Genomic DNA, 20,419 nt, shown 5'->3' with positions numbered 1-20,419 from the left:
ATTAAGCCCCACTTTTTGTTTGATGGCTCCAAGAAGTGCTCTTTTTTAGTTGAACATGTATTTATTTTTTATTTGTGTCACTTTTAGTGAAATATGACAACTTCCTGTTATGTGCCTTCTGTTTATTACGAGTTCTTTTGTTTATTATGAGTGGCACTGCAAAGGTTATCCACAATATATTTAACTGATTCCCTTCACCAACACTAATCACAAAAAATACAAATGTGATTTTGATGTAAACATGTGCTCACATTCAACACATTTAAATAATAAAACAGTAACATCTGTTAACCTCGTACCATGGTACAGTATTGTTTTGTCGACATGAAATAAAGTGTTTTTAATTTTAAAATTGATGAGGCTGTTATAGTGAACTCTGTTATAAAATAAATTAATCTTTACTGACTCAAATGAAATTGGTATCATCACCTAGTTATTCGGTTTTAATCACAATTTTCCCTTTTCTATTTACTTTTGAACAAGGAAAAACTGTACACAGAAACAAAATAAGGCACTTGGCAATAAATACTCTTTTTCAATGAAGTCAACAACACTTCACAAATTAAATTGCAATTGATAATTTTGAGGAAAATTTAAGAACTTTTAAGAAAATTTAAAAGTTGAGAAGGTTGTGTTCTAGCATCGCCGTAAAAGAAAATCACAATCACAAAAGCGTTCCTTGTTTCTTATTTTTTCTCAATTTCCCAGGTCATGAGGTATGAGAGTCTCAGAGGAGTTCCTCTCGTAGTTCTTGCCAACAAACAGGACCTTCATGGAGCTCTGAGCCCCGAGTCTCTCTGCCTAAAACTGGAGTTGAGACGAGTGTGTGAGGGCAGGGCCTGGTTCATCCAGCCATGTTCAGCCATCAGCGGAGTGGGACTAGAAGATATGAAGAGTAATTCAAGGGTTGTCCACAGTATGTTTAATTGATGTACACATGTATGGAAGCCCATTTCCGCCAGTTAAAAAAATAAAAATGAAAATAATAAAGTCATAATAATGAGATAAAAAGTGAAAATTGAGATAAAAAGTCAAAATTATGAGATAAAAAGTCAAAATTATTAGATAGAAAGTCATAATAATGAGATAAATCAAAATAATGAGATAAAAAGTTGAAATTATGAGATAAAAAGTCATTATAATGAGATATAAAGTCATAATAATGAGATAAAAAGGCAAAATAATGAGATAAAAAGTTGAAATTATGAGATAAAAAGTCATAACAATGAGATATAAAGTCATAATAATGAGATAAGTCAAAATAATGAGATAGAAAGTCATAATAATGAGATAAGTCAAAATAATGAGATAGAAAGTCATAATAATGAGATAGAAAGTCATAATAATGAGATAAGTCAAAATAATGAGATAGAAAGTCATAATAATGAGATAGAAAGTCATAATAATGAGATAAGTCGAAATAATGAGATAAAAAGTCATAATAATGAGATATAAAGTCATAATAATGAGATATAAAGTCATAATAATGAGATAAGTCATAATAATGAGATAAAAAGTCAAAATTATGAGACTTTATTATTTTCATTTTTATTTTATTTTATTTTTACTGGCGGAAATTGGCTTCCACACACATGTGCTCACATTCAACACATTTAAATAATAAAACAGTAACATCTTTTAACCTCGTACCATGGTACAGTATTGTTTTGTCGACATGAAATAAAGTTTTTATTTAATTTAAAAAAAAGACAGTATTTACTTATGAAATTGTACGAATTGAGTGTTTACGATGCTGCATTAATATAAGTTAGTATGTTGTTATGTGGCGCTGGCCCTGCACATTTCATGTTCACAGTGGAAGCCAATGAGAGTAAAGGGGATTTCCCCACCCTTTCCTCTACGCCAGTCCGAGGTCGCCTCCTCCACCGGCATTCCCAGTATGCACCGCGGACAGCAGCAGAAAGTAGTCCGTTAGCGAAGGCGGAGAAAAAGGAAACCAGAAAAGGATAGCTAGCAAGCTAAAAAAAAAATCCACGAGCTCCAGTCTTATTTATCGTAACCAGAACTGCTAACATGGCCGACAACGAGAAACTGGACAACCAGCGGCTGAAGAATTTCAAGAACAAGGGCCGAGATTTGGAGGTAAAAGCCACGCAGGTTTTGGTTGTCGAGGATCGGCTCTTGTTTCACGGCCAAGCTTCTGCCTTCTGGCTTCCTTGTGACGTCGTTTCTAATTTCCACCATCGGGAACTTTGTACCCAGAACCTCGGGGGCCGGGGCCTTCGCATGTAACCCGTTTAATGATCGCTGGCCTTAGTTGGACTCTTTCATCGTTGTGTTTCACTTTGGGTTTTGTGGCGAACTTTTTAAAGCCCGCGGTTGGTTATGAAACATGTTCAGAAAAAAAGCCGAGTCGGGAGTTCATCGCCTCCGCTAGACGAGCTCTGCTAGGTAGCTAGCGGTTAGCCAGGCCCACATGCTAACTTAAAACTGAAGCACATCACCCACGGGAATCGGCTTTGGTCGATATGTTAGCCAATGAATAGGTTAAATACACATCTTTAAAGTAAATAAAAACGATGTTGAAGTTGTCGTTGATGAGCAAAAAAAAAAAAAACAGCTTCAATTGGCGCTATTTTGACACCGCAGTTGAGCTAACCTGCGTGCTAGCTCCCGTGCTAGCCGCCGTTAAGCTCGGTGTTCCTGGGTGGCTTGCAGGTCCACCCATCCCCCGTCTTTTATGACCAAAAACAATGGCGGAAACCAGTTGGCCTAGTAGCTGGTTAATTACATGTGTTATGTGTATCATGTCACTGTGTTTTAAAATGTTGTTCTGTAGATTAATTAACGTGACACATTGCGTAGAGAGCTCGGACCATCACGCTTCGTTAACAGGATCACATGACGGGCAGAGATCAGAGCTACTTAACGCTGGATCCATCAGTAAACCAGTTGATTTGCAGTCTGCTTGACTCTTGCTTCGTTGTTGTTAGAAGAGGATGTTTTAACATGTGTTTGAACACGGCACACACTCACACATCCTGTTTGACTAGTAGTTTCTGTCCCCCCCCCCCCTCACACACACACACACACACACACACACACAGACATCAGTAACTGGTAACATGCTCATAAGTTAATGTAGTGACTGGAGGTCGGTCAGTGATGAACACACAACAAGCTGGTCCTCCTATTGTCTCATGGTGGCTAAATCCAGGTTCCCTTCTAAAATATGGTCCACCAAGCTAATACTGCTTCCTTAAAATCAACTTTGATGAGGTGGGAAACACTTCACCAAACTTAGGATATGATGTGTATCACAATACGAGTTTATCAAAAAGAAATTGTGTATTTTATAATTTTGACATGATTATGACAATTTATGAACAGATATGATTCGTTTCTCAGCTACATATACATTCAACAATATATTTCAGACTCGTTTTTTTTTATAGTTATTACAATTGTGCATGTAACCCCTGATGTTATTTGAAGCTCAGATATATTGATAGGCACAGATGTAATGTTTAAATAAGGTAGTTGAGAAATGAAGTGCAATAACATGCAATGTAAAGAACAGGGTACAAATAATACTAAGATAAAAAAAAAAAACACACACACCCACCCAACCCTTACCCCCCACCCTTAGAGACCTTCACTCTTCAACCATCTCAGTTGTTTTACAGTCTGTGCTAGGACGAGGACTGTTGTATTCGGCCAGCGGTTGCAAGATATGATACAAGGGGTTTTATTGAATTGTTGAAGTCTGTCCTTCAGAACATATCTTATCCTTTCCAAATGGAGAGTGTTAGTTAGATTTTCTAACCACATTTTAGAGGTAGGAACAGTATATGATTCGTGTCTATCAGTTGTCTACATTTAAATCTCTTTATAAATACTTTTAATATGTTTTATTGCAACTAATACAATAATGCATATATATTTTTTTTACTTTTTGCGAAAAACCACATCCGATATCAAATGCAAGTATGTGTAGCACAGTTAGGTTAACAGAGTTGTGGCCTGTGTTCCTGGTGTGGAAGAAGCTACATTAAACTAGTTCATCAGAGAAAACCATGGATTGGATAAGCTGACTTGATGAGACAAAGTTTTGCGTAACGTGCTGAATCACACAATTTCAGACTAATGACTAGAGTGTTTGGATGCTGTCATATGCTGTGAGCAGGCTGCTGACTTTATGCTGAGGGTATGAATGACACTGCAGTTCATCTCTGGCTGCACAAACTGGATCCTGATCTCAGACTGTTCCCAAATTTAATGTCCTAGCTTGTGTCACTGTCTTGGCATCCCATGGTTGGGATTAAAGTTCCTTGTTATATAATACTAATGAACCGTCTTTCCCACAGACTATGAGAAGACAGAGGACCGAGGTAGTGGTGGAACTCAGAAAGGTAAATCATTCTCTCATATGGGGGTGTCAACTAAAAACACCAAGTGATTTATGTTTTTAAATTCTGTATTTTATTATTTGCCGTTTGTTTCTAAAATAAGGGTTGAAGATGTGTTTGTTTCCCTGTTATCATTATGAATTTCTGCTGGAGTATACATGAGATTTAAATTTTGTGGCCCCCATCACAGAACAAAAGAGATGAGCACCTTCTGAAGAGGAGAAATGTGCCCCATGAAGACATCTGTGAGGACTCTGATGTTGACGGAGATTTCAGATCGGTACGTTACATTTCTTTCACTCACTGTAAAGCATAAAGCTCAACGGAACATGTTCATCCCTTTATGGATGTAGCGTTTGCACACATCAGATCTTTATTTTTTTAGGCTAACGCCACAAAAAGTGGACTGATCAAGAAGCCCACCACAACTAACGTGCTCTACATGTGGTGCTATTAAAAATGGCTACTCAGCAGTTCAGATATTCAATCACAGTAACAGCAGATTGGTATTGAGAGGGCTGACTTAAACAGGCTGCTTAGCAGTATATCAACAATGACATGGTAACTCACTGCAGCGCACTAGAGAACTATTTGTGCGTGAGCTTGCAGATGTACTTCCTAAGCTGCACTGGGTCTGTTTACATGGTTAGAAAATAACAAATGTATTTGTTTAATCAGTTTGACGCCTTCTTGGTTATTTTTTTTGCCTGCTGAGCTTATTAGATTTTATATGCCGTCTTCTGATATCAGATGTTTACAAAAATGCCCCTCAGCTTTCTTTAGATATCTTTTTTCTCTGCTCTTGTCTGAGTTCTTATCACCACTATTCATTTCCCTAGACCCAACTAGGCCATGGTTGTCTGTTAAATCTTCCCCAGCAGCGTAGTGTAAACACACAAATATGAATCTACTGCGAGTACTTTCATATTTGCATGCAGGGTTTGTGTTTGTCTTTTTTTTCCGTTTTGACTTTTGTTATGAGTGATCGGAGGATTCATGGTCCATTAGATGCAGATATCTGCTTTTTTAGAATGAGGCTTAAAGTCATAGTGCTGGATATGAAGTGATACTCGGGGTCCATAACAGAGCTGGCCTACATTTGGTGTTGAACTCCAGAAGAGGGCATCAGGTGAGGTTGCCAGTTGGCAAGTGATCCTGTTGAATGCTGGCCTGCACGTCCGGCCCTGCTGACGCTTTGTTACGCCAACTTGGTCCAAGTGAGAATGCCAGTTACTACATTGTTCTGGTGGCAGCCATCAGCCTCACTTCTCTGTGGTCAGCACTGCTTTGGTGACTTTCCTTCCTTCCTTTTTAACGTCGCATACAAAAGTAATTTTAGGACACCAACAGATGTCTGCTCAGTCTTGTTTGGTCATGCCAGGATATGAACCCCCCCCCCCCCTCCAGGGAGATCAGATTACTTTAGGCTTTTTCTTTGAACTTACCAGCAGTTTATAATGTAACCTGTTAGTGATCTTTTTGTAACTTTTGACATTGCATACTGCATGTGTTACAAATGTGTGACATTCCAACTTTTGTATTTTACAGCAAAACACCTCTCTTGAAGCAATAGTACAAGTAAGTATGATATATTTATTATTCTTGGTCATCATTCAACTTGAACTCAAGGAGCAGTATATTAAGCATCAGAACTGAACTCTTAGCCTCTAATGTAAATCATTAAGGTTGAACAATATTGAGTTAAAGTGTTGAAGAAGCTTGAAAGCTGTCTTATGTGTAGCTTGGATATCTGTATATTAGTATTATTAACTTCCATACCTCTGACTGTATAGGGACTCTTGTAATATATTTAACAATTAAAATATTGTATAAGAGTCAATTTCATTTTGTTTATATTGCAGAATGCTACCAGTGATAACCAAGGAGTCCAGCTGAGTGCTGTTCAGGCTGCAAGGTAGGAGCACACAGCCTAACACTTTCAGACTGTAATGCACCACCTTTACACCAGCAGTTGTTGACCAAAAACTGATGTCTATATATATTATCGTTTAATGTCACATTGCTGCTAATGTCATATGGATGCACACAGTTTATAAGTGTCTAGGTAGGCTTTGCCATCTGAAGAGATCAGGCAACTGGAACTAGACTTTGTGAAAAGTTCAGCTGAATGCTGCTGTATTTGTTTTGAGATGTGGCGGCTTATTTCACTTTTGTTATATTACTCTGTAAAAGTGATGACAGACAATGACAAAAAAAGGGGAGTAAAGCCCGGCGTCTTTTTTTTTTTTTTAGTAAGAATAGAGCATGCAACTCGTCACAAACTACAAAGATGAGTAAATTCTCAGACTCTCGCGATATGATTGGATGGGCTATCAGCCTGCTTCTAATCCACCTTCCTTCTGTGCAAACTCTTCCTTTGCACTAATTGTGAAGGACAGGAGAGTTCAACAAGCTTAAGCTAGCAAGCGAGCTGCACGGGAATGGCAGAAGCAGAGTTTGATACAGAAAGAAATGGCAACAATGCACTTTTCTGCTCCCGCAAACGTTCCCTCATGTACTCCCCCTGCACTCTAAACTGAGGCGGTGCACATATGTTCTAAGGAAGTGACTTTGGAGGGAGGTGTAAGAAAGGGCTGGTGCTTTATAGTTAGCTTCTCTAAAGGTCATGATTCCCCTGCCTTTAGCTAATCATTACAAGCCATAAGTAAAATGTTAGTTACTGATATCTGGAGATCTGCTGTTTCATGCTGATCTTTTGTATGCACACTAACAGTGGCAGATTAAATATAATCCAGATTCACATGTTGTTCATCTGTTATTGCATCCTGCAAATAGTATAAGCGAAATTTTAGCAGCTGAGTTTTTCCGGTTTAGTTAGACACTAGTGATTTACAGCAAGTTATTCCCAACTGATTACTGGCCGTTGTAGTGCGGTCCTTTTTTAATGCTGTGTCCTTTTCGTTATAGTTTAACTGAATAAGTGAAACTGGTTCATGTTGTAGGACCCGTTTGTATTTCATTTATTTCTTTGCCTGTTATTCTCTGTTCCCTGAAGTCTAACCTGCAGTTGTATCTTGATACTGCAGATGCCCTCACAATGTACCCGTTGTTGTGTAATGTTGGTGTTTTTGGAACTTATAACATGTAGACCATTCACATTCTTTAACTTTTTCTCTCTTTGTGTAGATACTAAACTGTGTGAGGGTGAATGTGTGAGTAATGGGTCTTGTTTTTTCGCTTTGCTTTTGCAGGAAGTTGTTGTCCAGTGACCGTAACCCTCCCATTGATGACCTGATAAAGTCTGGGATTCTTCCTATTCTGGTCCTCTGCCTGGAGAGAGAGGACAAGTAAGCACCTTCATATTCTGTTTTTCTGCATTCCTCATTTGAAATAATTACAGCATTAGTAGACCCTGATGATGTTAAGTTTATATTCACTTCTAAGTTAAGCAAATGATCCGGCAGGGTTTAGCCCATCTGAGAGTTGTTGCAGTTATGTAAATGTGCTCTAGTTTTCGCCCTCCAGGAGTGGAGGGGAAAAAAAATTATACATGACTCATCAGCATCCTTTTCAAACGGCAACCCAATCACACTCACTGCTTCTTTTTTCCATCCCTCACCTCTCTACAGCCCGTCCCTGCAGTTTGAGGCAGCCTGGGCATTAACCAACATAGCGTCCGGTACCTCAGAGCAGACCCAAGCTGTGGTCCAGTCCAGTAAGTGTCACAACATCACAACATATCACTACACCCCCTCCCCTCTTGATTTTAATTTCCATCACATGTACTGTATGGGACACGCACTTGTAATTGTCAGTTTTATCTCGGTGGGATTGTTCCAAAGTTACGAGGTATAATATTATTAAAACTTAAAAAAAAGGAAATCTGTCCAGAGCAACCACACTTACCATGTTTACCTTAATATTTGGATAGCAGTCGTTAACCTTTGTTATGGCCGGCTTGGTAATATTTGATTTATTCAGTCTTTGACCCTTTTAAAAATGGTTCATGGGATATTCTTGTCACCATGCTTCCAAAGTTTTTTTTTTTTTGTGATCTTATTCGGTGGCAGCCCTAATGACAAGCTGGAATAAAGAAAACTGAAACATGACAGGGTTAAAATATCTCTGTCCTTGCATAAGAAGCCGTATGAGCCTTCACTGATTGTAATGTCTTTCGAAGATCTTTATTTGTTGGGGCATTCATTGTCCACTTATTAGTTCTCGGGTAATCTCCAATTTTATGGAATGAACTTATAAATCTAAAAAAGTCTGGTGTTTAAGTCTGCCTGAGTGGCCATTAAAAGTATGACACCCCCTCCCCTGTACACTGTAGATGCTGTGCCGCTGTTCCTGAGGCTGCTTCAATCTCCCCACCAGAATGTGTGTGAACAGGCTGTCTGGGCCCTCGGCAACATCATAGGTGAGTCACCGTCGGCGCTAACAGGAGTGTGTCAGAATTGTATTCAATCCCATGTCGACATGTGCGTCACCTTTATGTCTGTGTGTGTTGTTCAGGTGATGGCCCTCAGTGCAGAGACTACGTGATCAGTTTGGGTGTGGTCAAGCCCCTGCTCTCCTTCATCAGCCCCTCCATCCCCATCACCTTCCTCCGCAATGTCACCTGGGTCATGGTCAACCTGTGCCGCCACAAGGACCCGCCTCCACCTATGGAGACGATTCAGGAGGTGTGTATGAGTGTAGTGGGAGGCTGAATAAGGAGGTCGTTTGTATGATTTTGGGTGAATGGGGTGTTTATGGAATATTAATATTTGACATTTATGAGTGGGGTACCTGAGTTATCATATACATTTTCAGACGCATTATGTCCTGATCTGGAAAAGCAGAAGGTGATACACACAGCCTTTCATTCTTGTATGACACTGTGTTTAAAATGCCACCATTGGCTCAACTGATAGGAGAGGATGCGCTGTACTTTCCCAATTTATGAGAAAGGGAAATGTTTTGATCCAACATGGTTCTTAACATGGTTCGCCAAAGCAAGGACACACTTGAGAATCATCAAAGTTAAGATTGAGAAAAAAATCTCTTTGATAAGATAACATATTTGTTAAATTTGGGAAACATTAAGGATTTCTTTATCTTAGCCCTGAGCAGTGAATACAAAAGAAAGCTACATTGCAATCTGTGTTGCAAACTGCAAAAAAAAAAAATGGTAACATGAGGAAAGTCCTACTCTGTGGAATTATTGCTCACTAGTCTTATTCTACTGCCTTCTTCTTTTTATATGTAAGAGAATACACTCTACCTCTAACACCCTTAGATCTCAGAGGGCTGTGGTGATTTGTTGGATATCTGAAGCTCTATTTATGTTCTCTGTAACCTGGTTGAATGTGGCAAACGTCAGTGTGTTGCTGTTGAAATTACTTCAGGTCTATCAGGTGTTGTGGTGTGTGATCCATCAATGCTTACTGACACTTGACGAACGGGAATCTTGGTGATGTTTTTTTCACGTCACTCAGCGTTGACAGCTCTCTTTTCTTCTTTTTTTTTCCAGATCCTGCCAGCTCTCTGCGTGCTGATCCACCATACTGATGTCAGTGTGAGTATTCTGATTTGTCCACTTCTGTTTTAGTATGCTGTGGTGCCTTTAGTCTTCAGCAGTGTTAATATAACCTAAACTGAAGCCCCTGATCAATCATAATGATTGTAAGAAGTTTTTATAGGAAGGAGAAGGTATTCATTGGTGTTTCCCCCCCCCCCTCTGCTACCTCCAGATCTTGGTCGACACAGTGTGGGCTCTTTCGTATCTCACGGACGCTGGGAACGAGCAGATCCAGATGGTCATAGACTCCGGCATCGTTCCCCATCTGGTACCCCTACTCAGTCACCAGGAAGTCAAAGTCCAGGTATGAAGAGAAAACAGTATTTAAATGAGTTATATTTATGACTTTTTGCTGTGTATTACAAACATTATATCAACTGTAGATATGTATCATTCATTACAGGGCTGCACCAACATTATACAGAGATTATCTTGCTTAAAAGTATTTTTAAAAAAAAACATTAAGTATCCTTGAAAAGCACTTTTATCATACCATTTCTACTCTCCACAAACAGACTGCTGCCCTGAGGGCTGTTGGGAACATTGTGACTGGCACTGATGAACAGACCCAGGTGGTGCTCAACTGTGACGCGCTCAGCCACTTCCCTGCACTCCTCACACACCCAAAGGAGAAGATCAACAAGGTAAGACACGCTCCACTCGCTCCCTCTTACACAAGTACACATTCCCCTGTCAATCTCTGGAAGTGATGAAATCAGAGACTTGGTGCTTGTATGAATGCTGTGTGAGAGGTACAGGCGGGTCAGATAGGTTCTAGTAGCAGTCCATTACAAAGAATTGTGAAGATGAAGAAGAAGAAGACGACGACGAAGAGGATCCATGGTGGAGGGGAGGGGAGGGGAGGGGGGTATTTGTAGACAGATTTGTGGGAGGGGGAGGGGGGCAGGGCTATCTGTGTGCATGTGATTGTATGTGTGACACCATGGGTTGGTGGCCACAGGGTGCTGAAGACATCATGTCTCTGCTGATATCGGAGTGCATCTGAGACCTGTCACTTAAAAAGAGGCCCTTACTTGTGACATGGTTGATGATTAGAGCCTCAAAACCACCCTCGCCCATCCCTCAGCACTCTGTCTCGACCAGAGGTCAACTTCACAGGTTTGACCTCTGGATTCTGATCCAGTTCAGACACTAAAACACACTGATTGTTTGACATGATGACCCTTCAGCATCTTTGTTTAGTAGAAAACCCGTACACATGTGAACCTCTGTGGCTCCACTGTCTGTCTGAAAGGTGGAAACCTGTCAGTCTTTTAATTTTGATGTTTGTCCTGTAGGAGGCAGTGTGGTTCCTTTCCAACATCACAGCGGGTAACCAGCAGCAGGTGCAGGCTGTGATCGAAGCCAAGCTAGTCCCCATGATCATACACCTGCTGGACAAGGTGTGTAAAACTATTCCTATTTAAAAAAAAAAAAAAAGAAAAAGAAAAAAAAAAAAAGAAAAGTGTTTGACATTCAAGTGGCTCATGTTTGATTTGATGTTTGGGAAAAATCCATGTAACTCACCCTTAATGTTTTTTTAGGGTGACTTCGGCACTCAGAAGGAAGCAGCATGGGCCATCAGCAACCTGACAATAAGTGGAAGAAAAGATCAGGTAGAAAAAATATATATATTTTTTTCTTCTTACGAGTGTATCACTTTTTCACATTTAATGCTAAAATCTGAACATGCAACATCACATCAGCAGATACTGTCAGTAAAACCGGACCTGCTGCTGTTGATGTATTCCTTCTTTCTGTATTTTGTCAGACTCAATATGTACTGTAATACATGCCATTGTCTGCTGTCCTACAGGTAGCACACCTGATTGAAAAGCAGGTAATCCCTCCATTCTGCAACCTGCTGACAGTTAAAGACGCTCAGGTTGTGCAGGTTGTGCTCGATGGCCTCAGCAATATCCTCAAGATGGCAGACGATGAGGCTGAAACCATCGCTAACCTCATTGAAGAATGTGGAGGTTCGTTTTATTTTTACCAGTTCAGTTTTTTTTGTAGCTGTGACCAAAAGTTGTTCATGTGTGATTTAATGGTATTTGATTTCTTATTTTCTTTGTTCCTCAGGTTTGGAAAAGGTGGAGCAACTGCAGAATCATGAAAATGAAGATATCTACAAATTGGCATATGAAATTATTGATCAATTCTTCTCATCTGATGATGTAAGTTACAAGTGGATGCAGTTAGATTTTCACCTTTAGAAGTTAATTTTATCATTACATATCAACAGGGGTGTGTCCAGGGGTGGGTTAAAGTTAGCGTTAGGGCATGGGACCCCCTTGAAATCTGATTGGCCATCCACAAATCTATGATTGGCTATTTGCTTAATCAGAGGCAAGACTTCAGTTTTGAACTGTTCTGGATAACACTCTGCTGGTAGTTTTCTTTTAGTGTAAATTAAGTAGCTTTGTTTTTTAGTACTTTTAGTTGTAAATAAATTCTATACATGCTTTGATATTTCCACGATTATTTCCAAGCAAAGATTCATGCACACTGTCTAACTGAGTTTTTGCAAGTTAAACAGCGTACAACAAAGTACTTTAAATTGTGACTTGGCTCATGCATCTTTTTGAGTCCCTAAAGAATCAGCCTAAGAAGATTTATGTTTTTCAAAGTTGTGTTACTTAGAAGTTCATGTCATTAGTGGGGATAGAAGGGCGAGTGCGAGTGTGCCCACGTACTTCATGCCACCCCTCCATAAGTCAGTGGGGCCACCCTAGTCAAAAAAAGTCTGGACACGCCCCTGCATATCAGCCTATCTGTCTCTCCCCCCCCATCTGTTTGCTTTTTTTTTTTTTTAGCTTTCATTATTACCTGCTAATGTACTTTGGGATTTATTTTTTATCACACTAAAGTTTTTGGACAAAATAGTAGAGAATCACAAAATCAATCTGCTTTTTTTAAACTCCCCTTGTCTTCCTCTTCCCCTTCCTTTCAGATCGATGAAGACAACAGCCTGGTCCCGGAGGCCATCCAGGGCGGGACTTACGGCTTTAACTCCGCCAACGTGCCAGCCGAGGGATTCCAGTTCTAGACGGCATCTGGGGTATTCTGGAGTTTTGTTCACGATGCAGCACTCTGTTCAACATAAAAAAATTAGGAGAGAAAGAGCGAGAGAAAGCGAGAGTGTGAAAAATTTGATCCATTGTGCTTGGCTCGTGGGATCCATGGCTGCATCTTATCTGAGAGAAAAATGTGTGGATTTCATTTGGCATTCCAGGGGAAACCAGCCCAAATGAAGTTTGAGATGGCGAGTGGGTGCGAGTGAGAATGAGTGGCTACATGTTGCAAAAAAGCAAAACATCTACATCGAATGTGTTGAGAGACATGCCGACATAACTTCTGTTATTGGAGCTGTCGTCTTCGGAAAACTACTTCAAATGACAACAAAAAAACTCGATGTCTGCCCGGGGAGAACCAAGGACATCAAAAAATAAGAAATCAAGAGATCTTGAAATATTACAACTCAACAAAATGCAGCCATGAAAATAACTTTAATTACGAACTGAGATGAACCACAAACCATCACAATTCTGCGGTCCTCCGACTACAGAGGGCGCCACCCTCAACGTGCCCCTCCCCCAATCGGCCACGCTATCAGACATGTGTGTGAATGGACCCATTGTGTATGAATGACTGGACTCAGTGCTGAGGAGCCAGGTTCATCTCCTCCAACGCGAAGCCCCCGACAGGGCATCATCCTCTCCCCCTGGTGGGCGGGGCCAGGAGTCCGGCTGCGCGTGTCGCATATGTGCGAGAGAATGGACGGATGAGTTGAGTGTGCTTGGCTGCGTGCGTGACTGGGAGTATGCAAGGCTGGGTGAGAACGCATGCAAGAGACGGGAAAATAAAAAATACAAACACAACATCTGGAGAGAAACAAAATTTAGAAATGCAACACTATGAGGTTAGCAAAGGTTTCAGGAAAGAAATTCTGCCTTTGAAGGAGAGGCTGATCCTCTAATCCCTGAAAGGAAGAACTTTGGAAATGAAAAAAAAAAAAAAAAATCGTCATCACAAGGATTACTTTTTTGTTTTGAAGTATTGTTAAGTTAGTATTAATTGACACTGGACAACGCTATGGCAGGTATGGAGCAGCAGTGCATTGTATCAAGATGCATTTGGTGGCTTGTGGGCTTTTCTTTTTGCCTCCAGTGTGTTCCTTTTTATGATACTTTTTATTTTCAGCTTTTAGTTTCATTGCTTCTGTAAAGGTGAATGACGATGACCGTATTCCACCCTCATACAGACCCTAACCTACGCACCAGACATGGGCTTGATGCTGTGAAATATTGACACCATCACTATAATCAACCAAATGACCAGTTCCCCCTTGTGACACTTCATTACTTTTCCTTCAATACACAGCGAATCCCTGCTTCGCAGTATTGTCGCCATAAGGAAGAAGAGAACAATGGCCATTTCACGTAGGATTGTGAATCATAACCTTTGCATGTACTAAACTATAGCACAGTTATTTTTTAGGGTATTTTAGTTTCCTTAGGCTGTGGATACAGTGTAATTTTCATTTTAAGTAAAACTGTGCTTAAATGTTACACGTTTCCCCTTCCCTTACCCCCCCTCCCCCCCAACTAGTGTCCGACTTGCTAAATAATCTATGGTTTTGCACATGTTCTGCGAAGTGAGGCCTGAAGGTTTGTCGGTTGGTTTCATAGGTTTTGACCAGCCATCGACCTTTACAATATGCATCACACAACCACAATCTTTGTTGTCTTTCTAGAGTAATCTAATGATGCTTTTTAGTGATTCTTGAGAAAATAATGACTTTACTTCAGGAGCAGCAGTTAAAAAAAAAAAAAAAAAAATCTGCTAATATATCTCAGCTAGACTAAGAGAGGATTTAACCTCCTTTTTCTCAAGGTCAAAAGGTGTCCCAAATGTCAGGCTGGAGTTGTCCTAAGTGGGTTCTCCTGAATAATAAATAAACCCATGAACAAGATTGCTGTACCTTTAGTACCTTGCAGGGTCCTTAGCCCCCCCCCCATACTCCTCTTTCCTCTTATACCAGCTAGGTGTACAAACTTACCCTTGCTTACTCTTTTTTTGTGTTAACTTCAAACACTGTAGTAAATGATTACACATTGTGCTCATACACCTTCTGTTGAACATAGGGGTATTTTTTATTTTTTTGCAGCATTCCTTGTTAGCAAACATGTGGTTTCAAATCTAAAATTATGACATTGAAGGAAAAAGTTGGTTTGCCCAAAAACCTTTTGGGGAGATAGGCTTTACAGGATAGGTTGTCTTCAAGAAAATAAATAGTGAAACCCAAACTGGGAGACTGAGTGTGTGTGTGGTCTGTTGTGAATAAGTGGTGTGACTCATTCTTTAGCGTTTATATTCTTGATTTATCTTTTAAAAAAAATATATATAAGAAAAAAAAGAAGAAAAAAAAGCAAAATATCCCCTCCTCTAACGGCAGGGCTTAAATTCAAATACAGAAAAGGCAATACATGATAGGCTACGGAGACTGTTTCTGCGCATGCGCATTACTCCAAATGAAAAAGATGCATTCAGAAACGTCGGAAGTAAATCCGATAAAAAGGGTCGAACCTATGGCAAAAAAAAAAAATTCCGAGTACCTCCTGAGGGCAACAAATATGCATAGACCATAGTAAGAATATAAAAACAAACATTTTAATACTGAAACTCGTCAGCTTTTCGTCCTGTTCTATACACACGCGTCTGAATGTGCACGTCTTGCTGCTCCCTGTTGTCGAAATTTACTGAGAGCCCGTGAAGGCAACACGAGAAGGAACAGGAAATGAAAGCACTGTTTTTGGACAGACTTTTCTCCGAGCAGACGGTGAGTTTGACTCTAGTGCTGTCGATTATTACATCTTTTATTTTATTTTATTTTTTTAAATGAACATCTTGTAACACCTCGGCTTTGGTCGACGAAACAGACGTTAACAAATACTGAAAGATAGCCGCAACAACAGTGATGTGACTAACTAAACGTCACAAGGATTTGAGTTGCCTTGTTAAGGATAGTTATAAAAAAAATAGTTATTTTTAATTTTGACTAAGTTGTCTAGAGTTCAGGTTTTGGATGAAAACTTTTATTTTTATTTTATTTGACTCGTTTAGTAAAATAAAAGTGGTTAACGAATTGATGAGAAAACATTGTTAAAGAGAGTTTACCAAAACAAACTTCACCTGTGAGTGCTGCACAGTGTTTTTACTGTAGGGTCAAAAATAAAACTGTTATGTTTCAAATGTCACCATCAGGTTTTGTGATGTGGCTCAAGTTTGCATTAAGTTCAGGTAGCCTCTGTTGAAACACCTGTTACCTGTTTAAATCCTGGCGCCTAAAGGATGCAGGTCGACTCCATAATGGATCAGGTTTTAGGGGACATCTGAAGAACCTGACCTGACCACAAAGCGTGTGTGTATGTGTGTATGTGTGTTTGTGTGTGTGTGTGTGTGTGTGTGTGCGGGGACTGGGTGGGTTCTGGCATAATGCCTCCTATTGTTACTGTGGTGCGAGCTGTAACTAGAGGAGAAGGAGGCCGAACACAACAACAGAACTGATCCTCTAATAGGAGGTTTTTGGCTGTTCTGTTGTTTTTCAGTCTAAGACCTCCTTAGTAAAAAAGAGACAAACCCTTACTTACAGCTAATATAAGAGGGAAACACAAGTGATTGTATGAAAACATAATGTTTCCTCTTCAGATGTCTTATATTGGACCGCTTTATTTTATATTATCACTCATTTGAAAAGCTAAAACAGTAAACTTGATCATAGAACTGTTTCATATTGATGTTGGTTGACTCTCCTATCTCTGTCAAAGTTGCTTTTTTTGTAATGATAAAGTAGCAGCAAGCAAATGTATTTTTCTAAACAGGTGAAGTACATAGTGTTCATCCACCCTGCTCTCCTGCCGGATCTTCCTCCCCCTTACATCCTGAGCCCGGCCTCTCGTCTCTCCACCATGGACAACCTAGAGGAGGACCTTACGTGCTCTGTGTGCTACTCTCTGTTCTCTGATCCGCGAGTCCTGCCGTGCTCTCATACCTTCTGTAAGAGCTGCCTGGACAACCTGCTCCATGTGTCCACCAACTATTCCATCTGGCGCCCTCTCCGCCTGCCGCTGAAATGCCCCAACTGTCGGAGTGTGGTGGAGCTGCCCCCTGCGGGCGTGGAAGCTCTGCCCACCAACGTTTGCCTGCGGGCCATCATTGAGAAAGTAGGAGGGAATCACCCCGAAAGTCTAATATCCCTCTTATTGGACAATCCTTTACGTTGTGTTTGCAGTCATGTCTTTCGGCTTATCTTCACAGTACCAGAATGAAAGTGAGCCGCGGCCCCCTCCCTGTGAGGAGCACCACAGGCAGCCCCTGAACATGTACTGCATCCAGGATCGACAGCTGATCTGTGGGATGTGTCTGACTGTTGGGGAACATCAGGGTCATCCCATAGACGACCTGCAAGCGGCCTTCATCAGAGAAAAACAGACCCCAGCGCTGCTGCTGGCAAGACTTTCAGAGCGCAGATGGGCACAGGTGAAGAATCCTCCAAATACGTTTCAGAAGCTGTGTTGTGCATCAATTTAAAGCCATTGTGCTGTTGGTATGGAAATATGAGTTTAACTTCCCTCTGTCAGGTGTGTGAGCTGGGGGAGCAGCTGGAGCAGGAGAAGGCCCGCTGTGAGGGTCTGGTGAGGCAGGACCGACAGGAGGTCAATCAGTTTTTCCAGACACTTGAGGCGGTGCTCGTTCAGAAGAAACACGCCTACATGGACGCTCTGGATAAAGCTGGAGCAGAGGTGGCACGGGCCTACGACCCCCTCATACACAGAGTCAAGGAGCTGCAGGTGTGTTTCAAATATCACCATTGTCACACATTTAGAGACTATTTCTAACAACGCGATATTTTATCAATGACAGCTAGCCACAAGAAAAGACACATTCATATTAGATAACATTGATGTCGTGCAAGGAGCCAAAACAAAAGGCAAGTGAGGAACTCAAACCAATCTTGAATTCTCAGGAAAAAAAGACCAGAAAGGTTTAAGATTTTCCAGTCTGAAATCAATAATCTGTCAAATACAGATGTTCACACTTATGCTGCATTCATGAGATTGGGAATTTTCCCATCTTCATGACTCATTGCAAGATGTTTGTAATGATATCAGAGATGCTTGTGTGTTAACAGAGCTCTCCATCCTCTCTCTGCTCGGTCACTAAAACGGTCAAAACATTAGAAACAGTGTCAGTCACAAATGGAGTCACGTTGATTTTTTCACATTAGTACTGCACAATTAACTGCAATTTCAAAAGTCTGAATTTATCGCAGTACTCAAAAAAAATATTTGACTTGAACGAGCCGTGATTTCTCCCTCAGCAGGAGGGACAAGTTGCAAACACAGGTGTCATGTAAAACATGATGAACAGCGAATAGACTTCATAACTGAGTTATAGCCAATATGCATTGCACATTAATTGTATTGCTTTTGCAACATTGATTTTTATCACACATTGCTTATTTTTCTCGTTTCTTGCAGTCCTAATTCTTCTACTGCTAAGAATCCAAATCTCAAATGCTCACTTTTCTTGCTTGATAAATGATAAGCAGTTTACTTTCAGATGACCGAGTTCCACTTGATTGATTGGCTGTGTTGTTTGAGCAGCACCGGTGTTCCTCAGCACAGATAACAGTCTGCTCTCTTGCAGGAGGAGCAGCTGGACCTGGTGTCTCTGGGCTCGTCGGTAGAGGAGGAGGACTCGCCGCTGGTCTTCCTGGATAAGGTGCATTTGTTCAGAGAGCGGGTGGAGGAGTTTATTAAAACCCCTCTGCCCTCTGTGATAAACCTCTCCGTCAGCCCGCGTGCTGCTGAGTTCCTCCAGCAGCACTGGCCCGCTGTGACCATCGGCAGCCTTGAGGAAGCCCCTGTCCCTAAGCTGTGCTGCTGCGCCCGATGTGGCGGTGTGGAGGCCGTGATGGAAAACGAAGCTGGGAGGGATCGGTCTGGCAGCTGGTTGCAGGACCTAAAGCCGACTTCTTCTGTGGTGCTGCTCGGGCTGCTGCTGCTGTTGGGGGTGATGTTGGTAAACCCAGTAGGAGGGGCATCACTGGGTTTCTCTCTGCTCTCTCGGTTCAGTCAGGTGGTGCACGGTCTGAGCAGTGAACTGGTAACATCTGTGTGGGACACAGCAGGCTCGGCGTACACAGTGATGGAGGCCACTATAGACAAATGGAGCTGTCTCCTCTCCGCAGTGGGAGAAAAGGCCCTCCAGCAGCTGGCTGCCTTATTTCAAACTCTGACATCACACTGAAAAAGGTCTGACTGGAATCATGTGTTGATTTTGAAGCTGAGAAAGTCTCCCAATAGTATTCCTGTTGTAGAGGAAAAAAATCCAACCAAACATTTCTTTTGTTCTGTTCCTGATTTGACATCCCTTTGTGTAGTGGATGTTCAACGGTAAAAACATGTTAAGAAAGTGGTCAATAGAAGTTGACAGCAAAGCATTGCAGAAACATTTCCTGCTTTAATTTTATTTTTTGTCAATACCTCACCAAAGTCATCCTTAAAAAAAAAAAAAGATCAAAAGGCAACAAGTGAGCGAATGAATTTAGGTCCTATTAGAGAAAAGGGATTCAACAAACGGATGGATTCAAATGAATTTAACAAAATTAGTCCCTTTTAAAAAGCATCACCTGTTGTATGTAGATGATAATCTGAGGATGCCCAGGTCCTGTGCAGACCTGAAGACAGCCGTGTACGACGTGTTTTTTTTATTACTTATGCACCACAGAAAATGTAAAAATATTATTTCTATGCCGTTAAAAAATCCTTTTATATGTTGAATTATTTTATTATATTGTGCTTTGTTGTGTATTATTCAGCATTATGGTCAAAATACTTTACTGAACGTTTTATCATATGAAACACTAATAAAATATTTGATACATTGAAAAGGTGTTCAGTAAACACTAAGTACTAAACTGGTGCCTTTCTTTCCCATCATGCAGTGGGATGTTTCAGTTGTGTCAGAGAGCTGCAGTACAGCTGCTGCATGTATCTCTTTACAGCAGCCTGTTTACATGGTATGAAGTGCAGCGTCTGATGAGAGCGTCTGCTACAGAAGCCACAGATCATGTTGCAGTGATGATCATCATCTAAGTGGTTCCCTCTCTGTGCCTTTAACCATCTTGCCTTTACCTCAGCCCTCTTAGCAGCCTTATTATAGTGGACTGTTACTCCACCACGATCAATAGGTCGTACTTACTGCAGGCACACAGTCCATTTGAAAAAATCTGTTGAGAAAAATCTCTACCAGAGGATCCCGAACACGTCGCTCTCTTGCTCAAGCACAGATCAAGATCTTATTTTGATGTAGGATTGAACAAATGTATCAGCAGTTTCTATTGAATGTTTCATTACACAAACCTGTTATACCGTGTAAGTCTGTCCTCGCTGTGTTTTAAAATAAAATGACAAAGATTTCAGACTGTTTTTCAAGTGCTTACAATTTAAAAGCCATC

General features: G+C 40.8%; 2 protein-coding genes across 2 annotated transcripts; both read left to right on the top strand.

The window, feature by feature from the left end:
- The first annotated feature begins 1,890 nt into the window (after positions 1 to 1,890).
- On the top strand, positions 1,891 to 13,093 carry kpna4 (karyopherin alpha 4 (importin alpha 3)). Its single transcript, XM_020636120.3, has 17 exons — positions 1,891 to 2,103; positions 4,329 to 4,373; positions 4,561 to 4,650; positions 5,919 to 5,948; positions 6,233 to 6,285; positions 7,583 to 7,678; positions 7,961 to 8,046; positions 8,665 to 8,751; positions 8,847 to 9,016; positions 9,847 to 9,891; positions 10,067 to 10,198; positions 10,410 to 10,538; positions 11,193 to 11,297; positions 11,439 to 11,510; positions 11,711 to 11,873; positions 11,977 to 12,071; positions 12,848 to 13,093. The coding sequence occupies exons 1-17, from the start codon at positions 2,035 to 2,037 to the stop codon at positions 12,941 to 12,943; spliced, it is 1,563 nt and encodes a 520-aa protein (XP_020491776.1). The 5' UTR covers positions 1,891 to 2,034; the 3' UTR covers positions 12,944 to 13,093.
- Positions 13,094 to 13,145: 52 nt separating this feature from the next.
- On the top strand, positions 13,146 to 20,383 carry trim59 (tripartite motif containing 59). Its single transcript, XM_020636122.3, has 5 exons — positions 13,146 to 15,736; positions 16,779 to 17,120; positions 17,215 to 17,436; positions 17,538 to 17,747; positions 18,607 to 20,383. Exons 1-5 carry the CDS (start codon positions 15,695 to 15,697, stop codon positions 19,207 to 19,209), a joined length of 1,419 nt encoding a protein of 472 aa, XP_020491778.2. The 5' UTR covers positions 13,146 to 15,694; the 3' UTR covers positions 19,210 to 20,383.
- The last annotated feature ends 36 nt before the right edge of the window (positions 20,384 to 20,419 follow it).

Source organism: Labrus bergylta, chromosome 11 (assembly GCF_963930695.1).
Source record: "Labrus bergylta chromosome 11, fLabBer1.1, whole genome shotgun sequence".
Classification (NCBI taxonomy): domain Eukaryota; kingdom Metazoa; phylum Chordata; class Actinopteri; order Labriformes; family Labridae; genus Labrus; species Labrus bergylta.
The sequence above is the reverse complement of the archived record's forward strand: the minus strand, read 5'-3'. Positions and strand labels throughout refer to the sequence as shown.

Excerpts from the sequence above, each read along its gene's own strand:
- kpna4 (XM_020636120.3), top strand. The coding sequence starts at position 2,035 with ATGGCCGACAACGAGAAACTGGACAACCAGCGGCTGAAGAATTTCAAG. Across the intron at positions 6,286-7,582 it reads AGTGCTGTTCAGGCTGCAAG|GAAGTTGTTGTCCAGTGACC; the intron begins GTAGGAGCACAC and ends TTGCTTTTGCAG. Across the intron at positions 9,892-10,066 it reads TCCACCATACTGATGTCAGT|ATCTTGGTCGACACAGTGTG; the intron begins GTGAGTATTCTG and ends TGCTACCTCCAG.
- trim59 (XM_020636122.3), top strand. The coding sequence starts at position 15,695 with ATGAAAGCACTGTTTTTGGACAGACTTTTCTCCGAGCAGACG. Across the intron at positions 17,121-17,214 it reads TGCGGGCCATCATTGAGAAA|TACCAGAATGAAAGTGAGCC; the intron begins GTAGGAGGGAAT and ends TTATCTTCACAG. Across the intron at positions 17,748-18,606 it reads ACAGAGTCAAGGAGCTGCAG|GAGGAGCAGCTGGACCTGGT; the intron begins GTGTGTTTCAAA and ends GCTCTCTTGCAG.